Source organism: Oncorhynchus mykiss, chromosome 8 (genome assembly GCF_057628025.1).
Source record: "Oncorhynchus mykiss isolate SJ-2025 chromosome 8, ASM5762802v1, whole genome shotgun sequence".
In the NCBI taxonomy this organism is placed as follows: domain Eukaryota; kingdom Metazoa; phylum Chordata; class Actinopteri; order Salmoniformes; family Salmonidae; genus Oncorhynchus; species Oncorhynchus mykiss.
The window spans coordinates 73,083,757-73,103,166 of record NC_143029.1 but is presented as its reverse complement, the minus strand read 5'-3'; the positions used below and the strand labels follow the sequence as shown (position 1 = coordinate 73,103,166).

The 19,410-nt window shown below is 45.8% G+C and overlaps 1 protein-coding gene across 6 annotated transcripts in view; it reads right to left on the bottom strand.

The window, feature by feature from the left end:
- Window positions 1-19,410, bottom strand: part of LOC110530474 (arf-GAP with GTPase, ANK repeat and PH domain-containing protein 3) — a 299,837-nt gene that overhangs the window by 102,111 nt on the left and 178,316 nt on the right. For all 6 annotated transcript variants that reach the window (XR_016482590.1, XR_016482589.1, XM_036986120.2 and 3 more), the window contains exon 4: window positions 3,282-3,367. Coding sequence is in view for 4 of the 6 variants with exons in the window: in XM_036986120.2 (XP_036842015.2) it covers window positions 3,282-3,367 (86 nt within the window). In the remaining 2 variants the exon portion in view is untranslated. The remainder of the gene's footprint in view (window positions 1-3,281; window positions 3,368-19,410) is intronic.

Below are 19,410 nucleotides of genomic sequence, written 5' to 3'. Positions count from 1 at the left end.
ACAGCATGATCAATACACAGGTCACCTTGTGCTGGGGACAATAAAAGGCCACTCTAAAATGTGCAGTTGTGTCACATAACACAATGCCACAGATGTCTCAAGTTTTGAGGGAGCGGGCAATTGGCATGCTGACTGCAGGAATGTCCAACAAAGCTGTTGCCAGAGAATATAATGTTCATGTATCTATCATATGCCCCCTACAACGACTCACAACCCCAGACCACGTGTAGCCACGCCAGCTCAGGACTTCCACATCCAGCTTCTTCACCTGCAGGGTCGTCCGGGGGGCAGAGGGTGCTGAGGAGTATATCTGTCTATAATAAAGCCCTTTTGTGGGGGAAAACTCATTCTGATTGGCCCACCCATGGATGCACCCCTGCCCAGTCATGTGAAATCCATAGAATAGGGCATAATTTACTTATTTCAATTGACTGATTTCCTTCTATGAACTGTGTAACTCAGTAAAATCGCTGAAATTGTTGCATGTTGCATTTATATTTTTGTTCAGAGTAGATGGTTAAATTGTGCATTTTCATTTATACAGTAATTATTATTCAACATGTCCTCACTTGGGATTGGAATAGAACCATATCTGTGTCAGGTATCGGTTAATCCGACTATTCTCATGATCGATAAGATTGACTTATTTCAGCAATTTAAGTGCTTTCTGTACAGTTGTCTAATGTCGGTGGGGTTTGTAAACCCGTTTTAATGATACTCATGAATACTTTTTTCCATGAGTGTATTTTTAACAGAGCTGAGATGAACCTCAAAGTGCATTCACCCTATTGCTTACCGATCAAAGTTGTTTAATCTACATCAGTGCCCAGGGGCGCAACTTTGGTTTTCGAAGTGGAGGGGACATAACTATTTTTTATATTTTTTTATTTATCCAGTCATATAAACACTCCAAAGAGCCTACCTGACCACTCGGAGGCGTCCGCATGGTCCTAAAGCACACCCTTCCTTGAATTGCATCATATTCCAATTATAAAACTGGGGGGGACAAAAATGCATTTTCAGAACGTGAGTCCCCAGTGAAAGTTGCGCCCCTGTAGATGCCTATAGAAGATGGATTAGGGTTTCTTCTGGACAGGGCCTAACTTTATTGGACTAATAAGCACATGCCCTAGATATATCCCTTATTAGGACAGTGGTTAGAGCATTTGAAATTGGTGCTGGTGGCCTGGGTTCCCCCGCTAGGGGAGTCACCCTACTTTCACATTCATAGCAATTTACAGTATGTTAATGTCATTATTTGTCAACAGTTACAACACACCTACCTGATCTAGTTAAAATGAGTTTGTCAATGACGTGGTGTACATTCAAAAAATACAATAAAGTTCTCTTTGTGATACTTAGCTATATAGAAGTAGCCCTTTACACTCGTATCCGTCTACGGGTTGAAAATGGCGGATTTGGGCACTGATAAACACCTAAATTGGAACACAGTGGCTGTACAGTAACTTTCTGCACATGACGTCAGAGCTCTGCACTTCACTGCGCTGTATGGGTTTTGACTGACAGACGTTCTGAACTTCAGCATCTCGCACGACAAGAAGTTGCCCCCATTCCTCCTGCTAACTGAGCAACTATTGAGAATTCTGGGTTGTCTGAGTGAAAGAAATTGTAGAGGAATCTATGTATTTTGAAAGACAAGATGAATTAGTACAATTTATGGCAAATAATACTGCAGGCACTTTGTTTGTGTGTGTCTGAAAGTTGCCATTTATGTTTGTAACTGGTTTGGAGAAAAAAAATGAAATTAAGGAAAACATATTATACAAAAATGAAAGATGAGACGTTGAGGATTATAATAAATACTGATTTGATGTACACACACACTCACTATTTACGCTGCTGCTACTCTGTTTATCATACAATGAGTGTACAAAACAATCCATGACATAGACTGACCAGGTGAATGCTATGATCTCTTATTGGTCTCAATTGCTAAATCCACTTCAATCAGTGTAGATGAAGGGGAGGAGACAGGTTAAATAATGATTTTTAAGCCTTGAGACACAGATTGTGTCTGTGTGCCATTCAGAGTGTGAGAGGGCAAGACAAAAGATTTAAGTGCCTTTGAACGGGGTATGGTAGTAGGTGCAGGCACACCAGTTTGAGTGTGTCAAGAACTGCAACGCTGCTGGGTTTTTCTTCACACTCAAGATGTATCAAGAATGGTGTATCAAGAATGGTCCACCACCCAAATGACATCCAGCCAACTTGACACAACTGTGGGAAGCATTGGAGTCAACAGGGGCCAGAATCCCTGTGGAACGCTTGACACCTTGTAGTCCATGCCCAGACGAATTGAGGCTGTTTGGGGGCAAAAGGGATGCAACTCAATATTAGGAAGCTGTTCCTAACGTTTTGTACACTTAGTGTATATCCTGATGCTAGTCACCTTACCCCTATACATACCTATTTTGATCGCTCCATATTCCCTGCACATTGTAAATATGGTATTGGAACTGGCCCAGTACATAGCTTCTTACATCGTGTTTTTCTTATTTCTGTTTCTCAAGTGCTTTTGATCTACCTAATGTTATTTTTAGTGCTGATTACTGCCAGTGGCAATCCGTCATTCAGGGCAGGTGGGGCAGAGCCCAATGGGGGGGGGGCTTGCCTGTTTTGCTTGTTATTTGGTGATTAATACGTGTCACATATCAGTTTGCAAACAATGTAAAAAATAAAATAATAATTGAGTTAATAAAGCCGCATACATGGTCTCTTTGTTGCTTTCTTGAGGAAGGCGGCTCCAAAATGCAGGTGGTTCAGCCTAGCTCATTGCTTTCTGTGGTGGTGGGGCAAGCCAGCAGAAAATATGGAGTGTTGTGCTGTGATTGGCTCAGTGTTCTGTTGACTCATGGGGACACTACGTCACCTCCAAGTCTTATGGGTAGAGCTCAATAATTTTTACCCCTTGGGTGCTGCATCGATTTACATTAGAAGTGCCGATCCAAGAAGGCTCAAGGTCATTGGCCACAGAATGACAACAAATCACGTTATATCTGCAGTAGCTTTGATTGGACTTTCAAAATCGTAGCTAGCAAGCTAGCAGTCATCATTATGACTCATGTCGACAATCTACTGGCAAATCCTTTTCAATCCTTGTCATATGAAGAGAAATGAGAGATAAAACGACAGTGCTCATCGTTCATTGGACATAAACATTACACATCATTATCATTATCTTTCAGACTTTAAGTGGTGTTAATTGGCTGTGCTGAGGGATGCAGACAGGTAGGATTATAAAGCAAGCAGAGCGTACGTACCTGCAGCTCCGGGGGGCCTCCCTCATCTCTGATCAGCAGCAGGTAGCTCTGTCCATCAACAACCATCTCCTTCTTGAACCGACCACCTGAAAAAGAGGAGAGACATGTCACAGTGAGTTTATAGGGTGGTGCCTGATCAGGAAAAGACTTAGAGATCATCATTATTAATACAGCCAATGTGAACCAATTCACCGCTTTACCCTGCCTATCAAAGGGCTTGGCAAAGGGATGGAAGAGGGCATAAACTCAGGCCTAAAAAGGTGTAAAGCACTGACATGATATTCTATCTACTACTTGTCAATGAAAACGTGTTTGGTTAAGCTACAGCTAAATCACCAAAATTCAACATTAACACCAATATTTTTCACAAACACACACCAGTAGGCCAAGGCATGAGTCAGACTTTCCCATTTTCATACATCACATTCACATATAGATGACATTCCATTCTGATAAAGTTTTGATGAAAGTTTGGAGACATCCATCCGGCTTTCTCAATGAGAAATCAGAAACTTGAGGAGAAAACGGGGTCTCTATGGAGTCAACCAGGGAGGGAAATGGCCATTTAGCATATCTAATCCACACACAACTGCTGAGAGATCCTGCTCCACTACACTATCATGCACCCCAATGCACACACAACCCCTGAGAGATCCTGTTCCACTACACTATCCTGGCCCCCCAACCCAAATTCACTTCACAATCACCAGCTAGCCTGGAGATCAGTTTCCATCACTTGCAAAACTACACAAGCTATAAGATGGCATGCTTGAGTATTAACAGTCATAGATTCAGATTCTGTATGGAAGTGATAAAGCATGGAGAATGGATGTAGCCTGGAGCCTGTGATAAAGAGGGAAGGAGGGGATGGAAGATAAAAGGGAAGAAAAGAGAAAAGTCTTAATCTAAAGTTGCTGTAGTTCATGACCACAGGATAGTGGAGACTAGAGAAGCTATACAGTAGAATGGAAACAACTATAGTGAGCCTGGACTTTTCCCCCGTCATCTTTTTGAATGCATGTTCATATTCTTTGCCACGGGCAAGGTTGGCTACAGATAAAATACAAACCAATGGGAATGCCTCATACTAAATTGGATTTTGCATATCATTGGAATGGTTTGAGATCTGGTGGAGATTAAAAATATTCAAATGAGAGTTGGGGAGCTAGGCAAGAAACGCGTCCCAGGAAAATAAAACATTGGTTTTCGAATGCAGAACATCAGCTTCAAGCTATCTCAAACAATATTGAATAATTTACGACTCCATGAAAGTTGTAAGAGTGGGCATAATCAAAGTGCACTATATATACAAAAGTATGTGGACACCCATACAAATTTGTGGATTTGGCTATTTCAGCCACACCTGTTGCTGACAGATGTACACAGCCATGCAATTGAGCATGCATCCATGCAATCTCCATAGACAGACATTGCCAGTAGAATGGCCTTACTGAAGCGCTTAGTGACTTTCAACGTGGCACCAACAAGTCAGTTCATCAAACTTCTGCCCTGCTAGAGCTGCCCCGGTCAACTGTAAGTGCTGTTATTATGAAGTGGAAACATCTAGGAGCAACAACGGCTCAGCCGTGAAGTGGTAGGCCACACAAGCTCACAGATCGAGCCCACCGGGTGCTGAAGTGCGAACAAATCATCTGTTCTCGGTTGCAACACTCACTACCGAGTTTCATACTGCCTCTGGAAGCAACGTCAGCACAATAACTGTTTGTCGGGAGCTTCATGAAATGGGTTTCCATGGCTGAGCAGCCGCACATAAGCCTAAGATCACCATGCACAATACTAAGTGCCGGCTGGAGTGGTATAAAGCTCGCCGCCATTGGACTCTGGAGCAGTGGAAACGCGTTCTCTGGAGTGATGAATCACGCTTCACCATCTGGCAGTCCAACAAATTAATCTGGGTTTGGCTGATGCCAGGAGAACACTACCTGCCCAAATGCCTAGTGCCAACTGTAAAGTTTGGTGGAGCAGGAATAATGGTCTGGGGCTGTTTTTCATGGTTCGGGCTAGGCCCCTTAGTTCCAGTGAAGGGAAATCTTAACTAATGCATTGTAAACAATTCTGTGCAACATTACCAACATTACGACCAGGAATACGACTTTCCCGCAGTGGATTCTCTGTTTGGTCTACCACCCAGGACAATGGATCAGATCCCAGCCGGCGACCCAAAACAACAGCGCCGCAGGAGGGGCAAAAGAAGGGGTCTTCTGGTCAGGCTCTGTAGACGGGCACACCGCGCACCGCTCCCGAGTTTACTACTCACCAACGTCCAGTCTCTTGACAACTAAGTAGATGAAATCAGAGCAAGGGATGCCTTCCAGAGAGACATTAGAGATTGTAACGCTCTTTGTTTCACGGAAACGTGGCTCACCCGAGACACGCTATCAGAGTCGGTACAGCCACCTGGTTTCTTTACGCATCGCGTCGACAGAAACAAACATCTATCTGGTAAGAAGAAGGGCGGGGGGGTATGTCTTATGATTAACGAGACGTGGTGTGATCATAACAACATACAGGAACTAAAGTAATTTTGCTCACCTGACCTAGAATTCCTTACAATCAAATGTCGACTGCATTATCTACCAAGAGAATTATCTTTGATTATATTCACAGCCGTATATACCATATACCGTATATACAAAATCCTGGACCATTGTTATTCTAACTTCCGCAACACATACAAAGCCCTGCCCCGCCCTCTTTTCGTGAAAATCTGACCACGACTCCATTTTGTTGCTCCCGGCCTATAGACAGAAACTAAAACAGGAAACGCCCATGCTCGGGTCTGTGCAATGCTGGTTCAACCAATCTGATTCCACGCTTCAAGATTGCTTCGATCACATGGACTGGGATATGTTCCGCATAGAGTCGGACAATAACATTGATGAATAGGCTGATTCGGTCAGCAAGTTTATTAGCAAGTGCATCAGTGATGTTGTACCCACAGCAACAATTAAACCCTTCCCCAACCAGAAACCGTGGATTGATGGCAGCATTCGTGTAAAACTGAAAACGCGAACCACTGCTTTTAATCAGGGCAAGGCGACCGGAAACATGACCAAATACAAACAGTGTAGCTATTCCCTCCGCAAGGCAATCAAACAAGCTAAGTATAGAGACAAAGTAGTCGCAATTCAACGGCTCAGACATGAGAGGTATGTGGCAGGGTCTACAGTCAATCATGGACTACAAAAAGAAAACCAGCCCCGTCGCGGACCAGGTAGTCCTGCTCCCAGACAAACTAAACAACTTCTTTGCTCGCTTTGAGGTCAATACAGTGCCAACGACATGGCCCTCTAACAAAACCTGCAGGCTCTCCTTCACCGCAGCCAACGTGAGTAAAGCATTTAAACGTGTTAACCCTCGCAAGGCTGCCGGCCCAGACGGCATCCCTAGCCACGTCCTCAGAGCTTGCGCAGACCAGCTGGCTGGTGTGTTGACGGACATATTCAATCAATCCCAGTCTGCTGTTCCCACATGCTTCAAGAAGGCCACCATTGTTACAGTTCCCACGAAAGCTAAGGTAACTGACTATCGCCCCGTAGCACTCACATCCTTCATCATGAAGTGCTTTGAGAGACTAGTCAAGGGTCATATCACCTCCACCCTACCTGACACCCTAGACCCACTCCAATTTGCTTACCGCCCCAATAGGTCCACAGACGACGCAATCGCAATCACACTGCCCTAACCCACATGGACAAAAGGAATACCTATGTAAGAATGCTGTTCATCGACTACAGCTCAGGTTTTAACACCATAGTACCCTCCAAACTCATCATTAAGCTCGAGCTCCTGGACCTCGACCCCGCCCTGTGCAACTGGGTCCTGGACTTCCTGATGTACCGCCCCCAGGTGGTGAGGGTAGGAAACATCATGTCCAACCCGCCGATCTTCAACACTGGGGCCCCACAAAGGTGCGTTCTCAGCCCTCTCCTGTACTCCCTGTTCACCCATGACTGCGTGGCCATGCACGCCTCCAACTCAATCATCAAGTTTGCAGATGACACTACAGTGGTAGGCTCGATTACCAAAAACGATGAGACGGCCTACAGGGAGGAGGTGAGGGCCCTCGGAGTGTGGTGTCAGGAAAATAACCTCTCACTCTATGTCAACAAAACAAAGGAGATGATAGTGGACTTCAGGAAACAGCAGAGTGTGCACCCCCCTATCCACATCGACGGGACAGTAGTGGAGAAGGTGGAAAGTTTTAAGTTCCTCGGCGTACACATCACAGACAAACTGAAATCTTCCACCCACACAGACAGCATGGTGAAGAAGTTGCAACAGCGCCTCTTCGACCTTAGGAGGCTGAAAAAATGTGGCTTGTCACCTAAAACACTCACAAACATTTACAGATGCACAATCGAGAGCATCCTGTCGGGCTGTATCACCGCCTGGTACGGCAACTGCTCCACCCCCAACCGTAAGGCTCTCCAGAGGGTAGTGAGGTCTGCACAATGCATCACCGGGGGCAAACTATCTGCTCTCCAGGACACCTACACCACCCGATGTCACAGGAAGGCCAAAAAGATCATCAAGGACAACAACCACTGCCTGTTCACCCCGCTATCATCCAGAAGGCGAGGTCAGTACAGGTGCATCAAAGCTGGGACCGAGAGACTGAAAAACAGCTTTTATCTCAAGGCCATCAGACTGTTAAACAGCCACCACTAACATTGAGTGGCTGCTGCCAACATACTGACTCAATATCTAGCCACTTTAATAATTAAAAATTGGATGTAATACATGTATCACTAGTCACTTTAAACTATGCCACTTTATATAAAGTTTACATACCCTACACTACTCATCTCAAATGTATATACTGTACTCTATACCATCTACTGCATCTTGCCTATGCCGTTCGGCCATCGCTCATCCATATTTATCTTTATGTACATATTCTTATTAATTCCTTTACACTTGTGTGTATAAGGTAGTTGTTGGGACATTGTTAGATTACTTGTTAGATATTACTGCATAGTCGGAACTAGAAGCACAAGCATTTTGCCACACTCGCATTAACATCTGCTAGCCATATGTATGTGACAAATAAAATTTGATAATATTTGAACATACTTTTGGTCATGTAGTGTACAGTGGCAAGAAAAAGTATGTGAACCCTTTGGAATGATCTGGATTTCTAAATAAATTGGTCATAAAATTAGATCTGATCTTAATCTAAGTCACAACAACAGACAAAAGTACAGGTAATTCCAAAGGGTTCATATACTTTTTCTTGCCACTGTATATCAAAAATAAATATGCTGAGAGTGACAAAGTACAGACATAAAACCGGCATGAAATATCTATCGTTGCGGCAACACCAGCTATTTCATAATAAGCCGTGTTATCTGTTACAGAGGAATGTTATAAGTTTTAGAACTGAATTTGAACTTTCCAAATGACAAGATCCCACCTCTGCAAAATAGCAAGTGAGGTCACAGTGACTGGCTCTGCCGGCAGTCTTCAAGGACTAGGTAGGCAGTGTTCTAGCTAGGGCCAACATGCAATACATATCCACTTGAGACACACTTGCTCCCTATTAAGTCCACTTTAGCCCACTTGGTGAAGGGGGATTCTCCCAGACATCAGTTTGGTTGTGTAATAGTCAGAGAGAGAGAGAGAGAGAGAGAGAGAGAGAGAGAGACTTTCCTCTGCTGAAGCAATGCCGGCGCCAGAACAAATCAGTTGGACGGATCTTTGATTTCCATAGGGGGGCCACATTTTTTCAGGGGACCTCCTTTAATGGGTTTTATATTAAAGATATCTAATTTAACTAGAAAGATGTATTACCTTTTAACGTAGCATGAACACAACCAGTCATTATGTTTTTATCCGATTGTAAACACAAATCATTTCAAAAAGTAGGTTACCGGGCCTCCCGAATGGTGCAGCTGTCTAAGGCACTGCATCGCAGTTTGAGAGGCATAACTACAGACCCAGGTTCGATCCCAGGCTGTGTTGCAGCCGGCCGCCACCGGTAGACCCACACAAATGGCCCAGTGTCGTCCGGGTTAGGGAAGGGTTTGGCCGGCTGGGGTGTCCCTGTCCAATCGCGCTCTAGCAACTGCTTGTGGCGGGCCGGGCGCATGCACGCTGACTTCAGTCGCCAGTTGTACGGTGTTTCCTCCGACACATTGTTGCGGCTGGTTTCCGGGTTATGCGAATAGTGCTGTTTGGCAGGGTCATGTTTCGGAGGATGCAAGTCTCTCGACCTTCACCTCTCCCGAGTCCGTACGGGAGTTGCAGCAATAGGACAAGAACGTAATTGGATATCACTAAATTGGGGAGAAAAAGGGTCAAAACAAAAAAAAAAGCCAAAAAAAGTAAATAATAAAAAGTAGGTTACCTTCGCACCTTCATCCATAATAATTCCAGTATCCAAAAAAGTGCACTCACAACTTTCCTTCGATTTGCAAGTGGCTGAAACTGTCACCCGAGAAAGCATCTTACTATAAGTCTCAAGTTTTAATGTCATGTGCACAAGTATAGTGAAATGCCTTTCTTGTCATCTCTAAACCAGGGATCATAAACTAGATTCAGCCACGGGCTGATTTTTTCTTTAGCGGATGGCCAGGGGGCCCGAATGTAATAAAAAATCATTTGAAGACTGCAAATTAACCGCAAGAAGCCCAAAAATATATTGTTTTACATCAACAATCATTTCAAACCTTGCTTACATTTTTTACGTCGTGCCTCTCCATTACACGTGGAAATACTTGGGAACAGATTTCTTAAATTAAGGAGCTGATTTCATGGTGATTTATAGTAAATGTCCAACAATGAAAATTCCACACAGGCCGCCTTGGGGAACACTGCTCTAAACCCAATAATGCAGTAATCAATAACAATGTAATAGTAAAATAGCATGAGGTGGAACAAAAGAAACAATAAATAAAAATAAGATGTAGCCCATGTATCTGATGCTGTTTGGCCAAAAAGAGTATGACATGAGACAGAGGGGCGCTGTTTCACTCCTAATTCTTCATCAGAGATTGATGCATCTTTCTGTCGGTGCGCGTCTCGGTCACATAAATTATCAATATTTAAACATTTTATTTGGACAGGAAACGAGGTAAGGTAGCGCGGGCCAGGCCCCCAGAGGCCTGCCCATAAGGCCGGCTCTGCACGGAAGTAACAGAGCTCTGAGATTGGAGCGCTGCTTGGACCGAGCATTAATATCTGAGTCTCTATATGTCAGGAAATCTACATTTAGAGGAAATGTCAGAAAAGTGATACCCATAGTAATACCCAGTATAGTATAGTCATATCTTGTGAAAAAATGATGGTCTCTGGACCAAAGGGCCAGACTTCAAAGGAACATTTGTAATAATTCTAGAGGAGGTAAATGGAATAGGTTGGTTGCACATGAAATGATAAGAAGCCCTTGAAAATTGTAAAATGAGAGTGTTGTGCCAAATAACATCCTCTGTTGTCATGGTATGAAATGGATGTGCATTCAAGTATAGGCCTACATTTAGACTACATAACATCACCATCATCCTCTGTTCACAGCCAAGCATAGACAAAAACATATCCTGAGGTCAGAGGAGAATCCATCTGTACTGTGGAATGTCTGTTGAATCTCAGTGCCAAAAGAATTAAGCTAACCTAATTGTAGAGCGATAACGAGAGACACTCAATCTGTATTAGGGTAGGCAAGCAATAATGTATAATGATTTTGGCTGGATGTGGCTAATGAATAGAGTGGTTATAGTCTTTCTATCAACCTGTTGTCCAGCTTATACATACAGATGAGTCTAACACACACACACACACACACACACACACACACACACACACACACACACACACAAACACAGGTTTTGAGATGGGAGCTGTATTTTTGGCTTGGTTAACAGGCAGTAAACATATTCAGCTCTAGAATGGAATGCGGAGGCTCAGAGAACTTGACACAGAGCCACAATTCCAACAGAGCCTGTTCCGCTGTTGCCATGGCAACACCTCCCTCCCTTCTCATCCCCGATACTATATTTTAACAGATATCACAGCAACTAGCAACATCGTAGAACAAAAAATTAAGAGTAGAACTGAATGGTATGGACCAAACACAAAACACTACTCTCCTTAGAAGCGAGGTAGCCTCTTTCAGTCTACAGAGTAGCTATAGTGTCTATCTGGGCTAAGCAACATTCTAGGAATGAGACTAAAAGGAGACCCCACCTGTTAATGATGGGAGATGAAGAGGTATGCTGTATCACAGAAACAATGCAGTGATCTGTATAAAATGCAATAAGAAGATACAACATGTTTCCTTAATTAACCAAAATCATCACTCAGCTTTTAGCTTTCCAACATTTTTGTCATTGATTTCTCAAGGCCTAATTAAGCAGTAAGGATTGTTTCTTTCCCTTGGTGAAGCAGCATCATTATGCCAGGAACTCATTATGCGCTTCATATCTCTTGTCCCTCCTCGCTATAATTATACAAAACCAGACACTACAAACCCTCCAAACCCCCTCAAAGATTGTCATTTAACCCCAGCTATGACAGCATCTTTGTGGGTTTCGGGAGGGCCTTCGCTTCTGAGCTCAGCAGTGCCGAACTCATTAAGGATTCCACCTGATAATCAAAATTGAGAATTGTCCGGTTGTGATTCTGTGAAGTCACAGTGGAAGGCTTTGGAACAGACCCCTGTAGAAATAAATATACCTTCTCACTGAGCTATGCCCTCTCGTTCAGTGCATCAGCACTTCAGAGCTCCCAAAGCAGAAACTGTTTATGTTCATGGCAGCAACTGCAATCCCCTTTCGCTCTGAAATGAAGGGTTTTAGTAGGATTTGGTGCTTTAAGCCCAGGTTTTTAGTTTTACCTTGATGTGTTGGGAATTAGCATTCTAACACAGCAGCCCTCTTTCTTGCATGGGATATGCTTTGCTCTAGCTGTCATTGTCTGGATAAATGGATAAAATGGATAAAAAGCCAATTATCTCAGAGCACATCCTTCGGCTTGAGATAAATCTGACACTGCGTCGACTGATACAAAACAATAACAACAACAGAACACACCTGGCTTCAAAGACTAGCTGTTAATGATGATACGCGAAGATAATGCAGGTTTCTCTTTATATACTATGTGGAACACACTCAACCTAACTGCTAATTATTAATTGAGTTTGTATACAGCCTACGGTCACTATCAAGCCCAGCCCTGTCATTGTACTTTATGCCAGTACCTATCTCCAGCTAGAATAACTTAAACCCAAATACAGACTGCTAACTTATCATTCCGGCAGAGGAGGCTGGTGGGAAGAGCTACAGGAGGATGGGTTCATTGTGATGGCTGGAATGGAATCAATGGAATGGTACCAAACACATCTAACACATGGAAACAACATGTTTGACTCTGTTCCATTGATTCCATTCGAGCCATTACAATGAGCCCATCCTCCTATAACTCCACTTTCCAGCCTCCACTGCATTCCAGGTGGTATTTCAACAGGTTTTGAACAGCCAATAATCTGGTAACATATTAAAATAACTTTATATGTCTTTATAGTGCATTCAGAAAGTATTCAGACCCCTTACATTTTTCCACACTTTATTACGTTACAGCCGTATTCCAAAATAGATTTTTTCTTATCAATCTACAACCAATACCCAATAATTGCAACACGAAAACAGGTTTTCAGAAACTTTAGCAAACGTATAAAATAAAACCAGAAATACCTTATTTACATACAGTGGGGCAAAAAAGTATTTAGTCAGCCAACAATTGTGAAAGTTCTCCCACTTAAAAAGATGAGAGAGGCCTGTAATTTTCATCATAGGTACACTTCAACTATGACAGACAAAATGAGAAAAAAAATCCATAAAAGCACATTGTAGGATTTTTAATGAATTTATTTGAAAATTATGGTGGAAAATAAGTATTTGGTCAATAACAAAAGTTTCTCTCAACACTTTGTTATATACCCTTTGTTGGCAATGACAGAGGTCAAATGTTTTCTGTAAGTCTTCACAAGGTTTTCACACAATGTTGCTGGTATTTTGGCCCATTCCTCCATGCACATCTCCTCTAGAGCAGTGATGTTTTGGGGCTGTTGCTGGGCAACACAGACTTTCAACTTCCTCCAAAGATTTTCTATGGGGTTGAGATCTGGAGACTGGCTAGGCCACTCCAGGACCTTGAAATGCTTCTTACGAAGCCACTCCTTCGTTGCCCGGGCGGTGTGTTTGGGATCATTGTCATGCTGAAAGACCCAGCCACGTTTCATCTTCAATGCCCTTGCTGATGGAAGGAGGTTTTCACTCAAAATCTCACGATACATGGCCCCATTCATTCTTTCCTTTACACGGATCAGTCGTCCTGGTCCCTTTGCAGAAAAACAGCCCCAAAGCATGATGTTTCCACCCCCATGCTTCACAGTAGGTATGGTGTTCTTTGGATGCAACTCAGCATTCTTTGTCCTCCAAACACGACGAGTTGAGTTTTTACCAAAAAGTTCTATGTTGGTTTTATCTGACCATATGACATTCTCCCAATCTTCTTCTGGATCATCCAAATGCTCTCTAGCAAACTTCAGACGGGCCTGGACATATACTGGCTTAAGCAGGGGGACACGTCTGGCACTGCAGGATTTGAGTCCCTGGCGGCGTAGTGTGTTACTGATGGTAGGCTTTGTTACTTTGGTCCCAGCTCCCTGCAGGTCATTCACTAGGTTCCCCCGTGTGATTCTGGGAGTTTTGCTCGCCGTTCTTGTGATCATTTTGACCCCACGGGGTGAGATCTTGCGTGGAGCCCCAGATCGAGGGAGATTATCAGTGGTTGTGTATGTGTCATGTATTGTCATGTTGTGTCTTGTTTCTGTCCTTTCCCTTCACCCTGTCTCCCTCTGCTGGTCGTTATTAGGTTACCTTTTCTCCCCCTCTTTCCCCCAGCTGTTCCTTGTCTCCTCCTAACTACCTCGTCACCCCTTTTCCCACCTGTTCCCTTTTTCCCTCTGATTAGTCCTCTATATCTCTCTCTGTTTTTGCTCCTGTCTTTGTCGGATTCTTGTTTGTGTTATTCATGCCTGAACCAGACTATCGTCATGTTTGCTGCAACCTTGTCCTGTCCTGTCGGAATCTGCCGGTCCATCTGAGCCTACCTATGTTTTGTCATTAAAGAAGCTCTGTTTACGTTAATTCGCTTTTGGGTCCTCATTCACGCACCGTAACAGAAGAATCCGACCAAGAATGGACCCAGCGACTTCGGATCCTCTCCACTCAGCCGTCGAGATCCAGGGAGCGATGCTAGGCAGACACGAGCAGGAATTGTCTGCTGCTCGACATGCCGTTGAGACCCTGGCCACCCAAGTCTCCAACCTCACAGAACAGGTTCACCATCTCCGCCTCGATCCACCGGCCACTTCCAGGGCTTTCGAATCTCCGGAGCCCAGAATCAATAACCCGCCGTGTTACTCTGGGGAGCCCACTGAATGCCGCTCGTTCCTCACCCAGTGTGATATTGTGTTTTCCCTCCAGCCCAACACTTACTCCAGGAGCACTGCTCGTGTCGCCTACGTCATATCTCTCCTTACTGGACGGGCTCGTGAGTGGGGCACGGCAATCTGGGAGGCAAGGGCTGAGTGTACTAACCAGTATCAGGACTTTAAGGAGGAGATGATACGGGTTTTTGATCGATCTGTTTTTGGGGAGGAGGCTTCCAGGGCCCTGTCTTCCCTATGTCAAGGTAATCGATCCATAACAGACTACTCTATTGAGTTTCGCACTCTTGCTGCCTCCAGTGGCTGGAACGAGCCGGCTTTGCTCGCTCGTTTTCTGGAGGGTCTCCGCGCAGAGGTAAAGGATGAGATTCTCTCCCGGGAGGTTCCTTCCAGCGTGGATTCCTTGATTGAACTCGCTATTCGCATTGAGCGACGGGTTGATCTTCGTCACCGAGCTCGTGGAAAGGAGCTTGCGTTCTCCGTTGCCCCCCTCTCCGCATCACTACCATCTTCCTCTGCCGGCTCGGGTGCTGAGCCTATGCAGCTGGGAGGTATCCGCATCTCGACTAAGGAGAGGGAACGGAGAATCACCAACCGCCTCTGTCTCTATTGCGGTTCTGCTGGTCATTTTGTCACTTCATGTCCAGTAAAAGCCAGAGCTCATCAGTAAGCGGAGGGCTACTGGTGAGCGCTACTACTCCTGTCTCTCCTTCAAGATCCTGCACTACCTTGTCGGTCCATCTACGCTGGACCGGTTCGTCAGCTTCCTGCAGTGCCTTAATAGACTCTGGGGCGGAGGGCTGTTTTATGGACGAGACCTGGGCTTGGGAACATGACATTCCTCTCAGACAGTTAAGGGAGTCCACGGCCTTGTTCGCCCTGGATGGTAGTCCTCTCCCCAGGATTCAGCGTGAGACGCTACCTTTAACCCTCACTGTTTCTGGTAATCATAGCGAAACCATTTCTTTTTTAATTTTTCGTTCACCTTTTACACCTGTTGTTTTGGGCCATCCCTGGCTAGTTTGTCATAATCCTTCCATTAATTGGTCTAGTAATTCTATCCTCTCCTGGAACGTCTCTTGTCATGTGAAATGTTTAATGTCTGCTATCCCTCCTGTTTCCTCTGTCTCTTCTTCACAGGAGGAGCCTGGTGATTTGACAGGGGTGCCGGAGGAATATCACGATCTGCGCACGGTGTTCAGTCGGTCCAGGGCCACCTCTCTTCCTCCACACCGGTCGTATGATTGTAGTATTGATCTCCTTCCGGGAACCACTCCCCCCCGGGGTAGACTATACTCTCTGTCGGCTCCCGAACGTAAGGCTCTCGAAGATTATTTGTCTGTAGCTCTTGCCGCCGGTACCATAGTCCCCTCCTCCTCTCCCGCCGGAGCGGGGTTTTTTTTTGTTAAGAAGAAGGACGGGTCCCTGCGCCCCTGCATAGATTATCGAGGGCTGAATGACATAACAGTGAAGAATCGTTATCCGCTTCCTCTTATGTCTTCAGCCTTCGAGATCCTGCAGGGAGCCAGGTTTTTCACTAAGTTGGACCTTCGTAACGCTTACCATCTCGTGCGCATCAGGGAGGGGGACGAGTGGAAGACGGCGTTTAACACTCCGTTAGGGCACTTTGAATACCGGGTTCTTCCTTTCGGCCTCGCTAACGCTCCAGCTGTCTTTCAGGCATTAGTCAATGATGTCCTGAGAGACATGCTGAACATCTTTGTTTTCGTTTACCTTGACGATATCCTGATTTTTTCACCGTCACTCCAGATTCATGTTCAGCACGTTCGACGTGTCCTCCAGCGCCTTTTAGAGAATTGTCTTTTTGTGAAGGCTGAGAAGTGCTCTTTTCATGCCTCCTCCGTCACATTTCTCGGTTCTGTTATTTCCGCTGAAGGCATTAAGATGGATCCCGCTAAGGTCCAAGCTGTCATTGATTGGCCCGTCCCTAAGTCACGCGTCGAGCTGCAGCGCTTTCTCGGCTTCGCGAACTTCTATCGTCGTTTCATCCGTAATTTCGGTCAGGTGGCAGCTCCTCTCACAGCCCTTACTTCTGTCAAGACGTGCTTTAAGTGGTCCGTTTCCGCCCAGGGAGCTTTTGATCTCCTCAAGAATCGTTTTACATCCGCACCTCTCCTTGTTACACCTGACGTCACTAGACAGTTCGTTGTCGAGGTTGACGCGTCAGAGGTGGGCGTGGGAGCCATTCTTTCTCAGCGCTCCCTCTCTGACGACAAGGTCCACCCTTGCGCGTATTTTTCTCATCGCCTGTCGCCGTCGGAACGTAACTATGATGTGGGAAACCGCGAACTGCTCGCCATCCGCTTAGCCCTAGGCGAATGGCGACAGTGGTTGGAGGGGGCGACCGTTCCTTTTGTCGTTTGGACTGACCATAGGAACCTTGAGTACATCCGTTCTGCCAAACGACTTAATGCGCGTCAGGCGCGCTGGGCGCTGTTTTTCGCTCGTTTCGAGTTCGTGATTTCTTATCGTCCGGGCTCTAAGAACACCAAGCCTGATGCTTTATCTCGTCTCTTCAGTTCTTCAGTAGCCTCCACTGACCCCGAGGGGATTCTCCCTGAGGGGCGTGTTGTCGGGTTGACTGTCTGGGGAATTGAGAGGCAGGTAAAGCAAGCACTCACTCAAACTCCGTCGCCGCGCGCTTGTCCTAGGAACCTTCTTTTCGTTCCCGTTCCTACTCGTCTGGCCGTTCTTCAGTGGGCTCACTCTGCCAAGTTAGCCGGCCACCCTGGCGTTCGGGGTACGCTTGCTTCCATTCGCCAGCGTTTTTGGTGGCCCACCCGGGAGCATGACACGCGTCGCTTCGTGGCTGCTTGTTCGGTCTGCGCGCAGACTAAGTCCGGTAACTCCCCTCCTGCCGGCCGTCTCAGGCCGCTTCCCATTCCCTCTCGACCGTGGTCTCACATCGCCTTAGATTTTGTCACCGGACTGCCTTCGTCAGCGGGGAAGACTGTTATTCTTACGGTTGTCGACAGGTTCTCTAAGGCGGCTCATTTTATTCCCCTTGCTAAGCTTCCTTCTGCTAAAGAGACGGCACAAATCATCATCGAGAATGTTTTCAGAATTCATGGCCTTCCGTCAGACGTCGTTTCGGACAGAGGTCCGCAATTCACGTCTCAATTTTGGAGGGAGTTTTGCCGTTTGATTGGGGCTTCCGTCAGTCTCTCTTCCGGCTTTCACCCCCAGTCTAACGGTCAAGCAGAACGGGCCAATCAGACTATTGGTCGCATCTTACGCAGTCTTTCTTTTCGCAACCCTGCGTCTTGGTCAGAACAGCTCCCCTGGGCAGAATACGCCCACAACTCGCTTCCTTCGTCTGCGACCGGGCTATCTCCTTTTCAGAGTAGCCTCGGGTACCAGCCTCCGCTGTTCTCATCTCAGTTCGCCGAGTCCAGCGTCCCCTCCGCTCAGGCTTTTGTCCAACGTTGCGAGCGCACCTGGAAGAGGGTCAGGTCTGCACTTTGCCGTTATAGGGTGCAGACTGTGAGAGCTGCTAATAAGCGTAGAAGTAAGAGTCCTAGATATTGTCGCGGTCAGAGAGTTTGGCTCTCCACTCAGAACCTTCCCCTTAAGACCGCTTCTCGCAAGTTGATCCCGCGGTTCATTGGTCCGTTCCGTATTTCTCAGATCATTAATCCTGTCGCAGTTCGACTTCTTCTTCCGCGATATCTTCGTCGCGTCCACCCGGTCTTCCATGTCTCCTGTATCAAGCCCGTTCTTCGCGCCCCCGCTCGTCTTCCCCCCCCCCCCCCATCCTTGTCGAGGGCGCACCCATCTACAGGGTCCGTAGGATTTTGGACATGCGTCCTCGGGGCCGTGGTCATCAGTACCTAGTAGATTGGGAGGGGTACGGTCCTGAGGAGAGGAGTTGGGTTCCCTCTCGGGACGTGCTGGACCGTGCGCTGATCGAGGATTTCCTCCGTTGCCGCCAGGTTTCCTCCTCGAGTGCGCCAGGAGGCGCTCGGTGAGTGGGGGGGTACTGTCATGTATTGTCATGTTGTGTCTTGTTTCTGTCCTTTCCCTTCACCCTGTCTCCCTCTGCTGGTCGTTATTAGGTTACCTTTTCTCCCCCTCTTTCCCCCAGCTGTTCCTTGTCTCCTCCTAACTACCTCGTCACCCCTTTTCCCACCTGTTCCCTTTTTCCCTCTGATTAGTCCTCTATATCTCTCTCTGTTTTTGCTCCTGTCTTTGTCGGATTCTTGTTTGTGTTATTCATGCCTGAACCAGACTATCGTCATGTTTGCTGCAACCTTGTCCTGTCCTGTCGGAATCTGCCGGTCCATCTGAGCCTACCTATGTTTTGTCATTAAAGAAGCTCTGTTTACGTTAATTCGCTTTTGGGTCCTCATTCACGCACCGTAACAGTATGTCTTCCATTTCCTAATAATTGCTCCCACAGTTGATTTCTTCAAACCAAGCTGTCAACAGTTGTCTTTTATACTGATAACAAGTTCAAACAGGTGCCATTAATACAGTTAACGAGTGGAGGACAGAGGAGCCTCTTAAAGAAGAAGTTACAGGTCTGTGAGAGCCAGAAATCTTGCTTGTTTGTAGGTGACCAAATACTTATTTTCCACCATAATTTGCAAATAAATTCATTAAAAATCCTACAATGTGATTTTCTGGATTTTCTTTTCT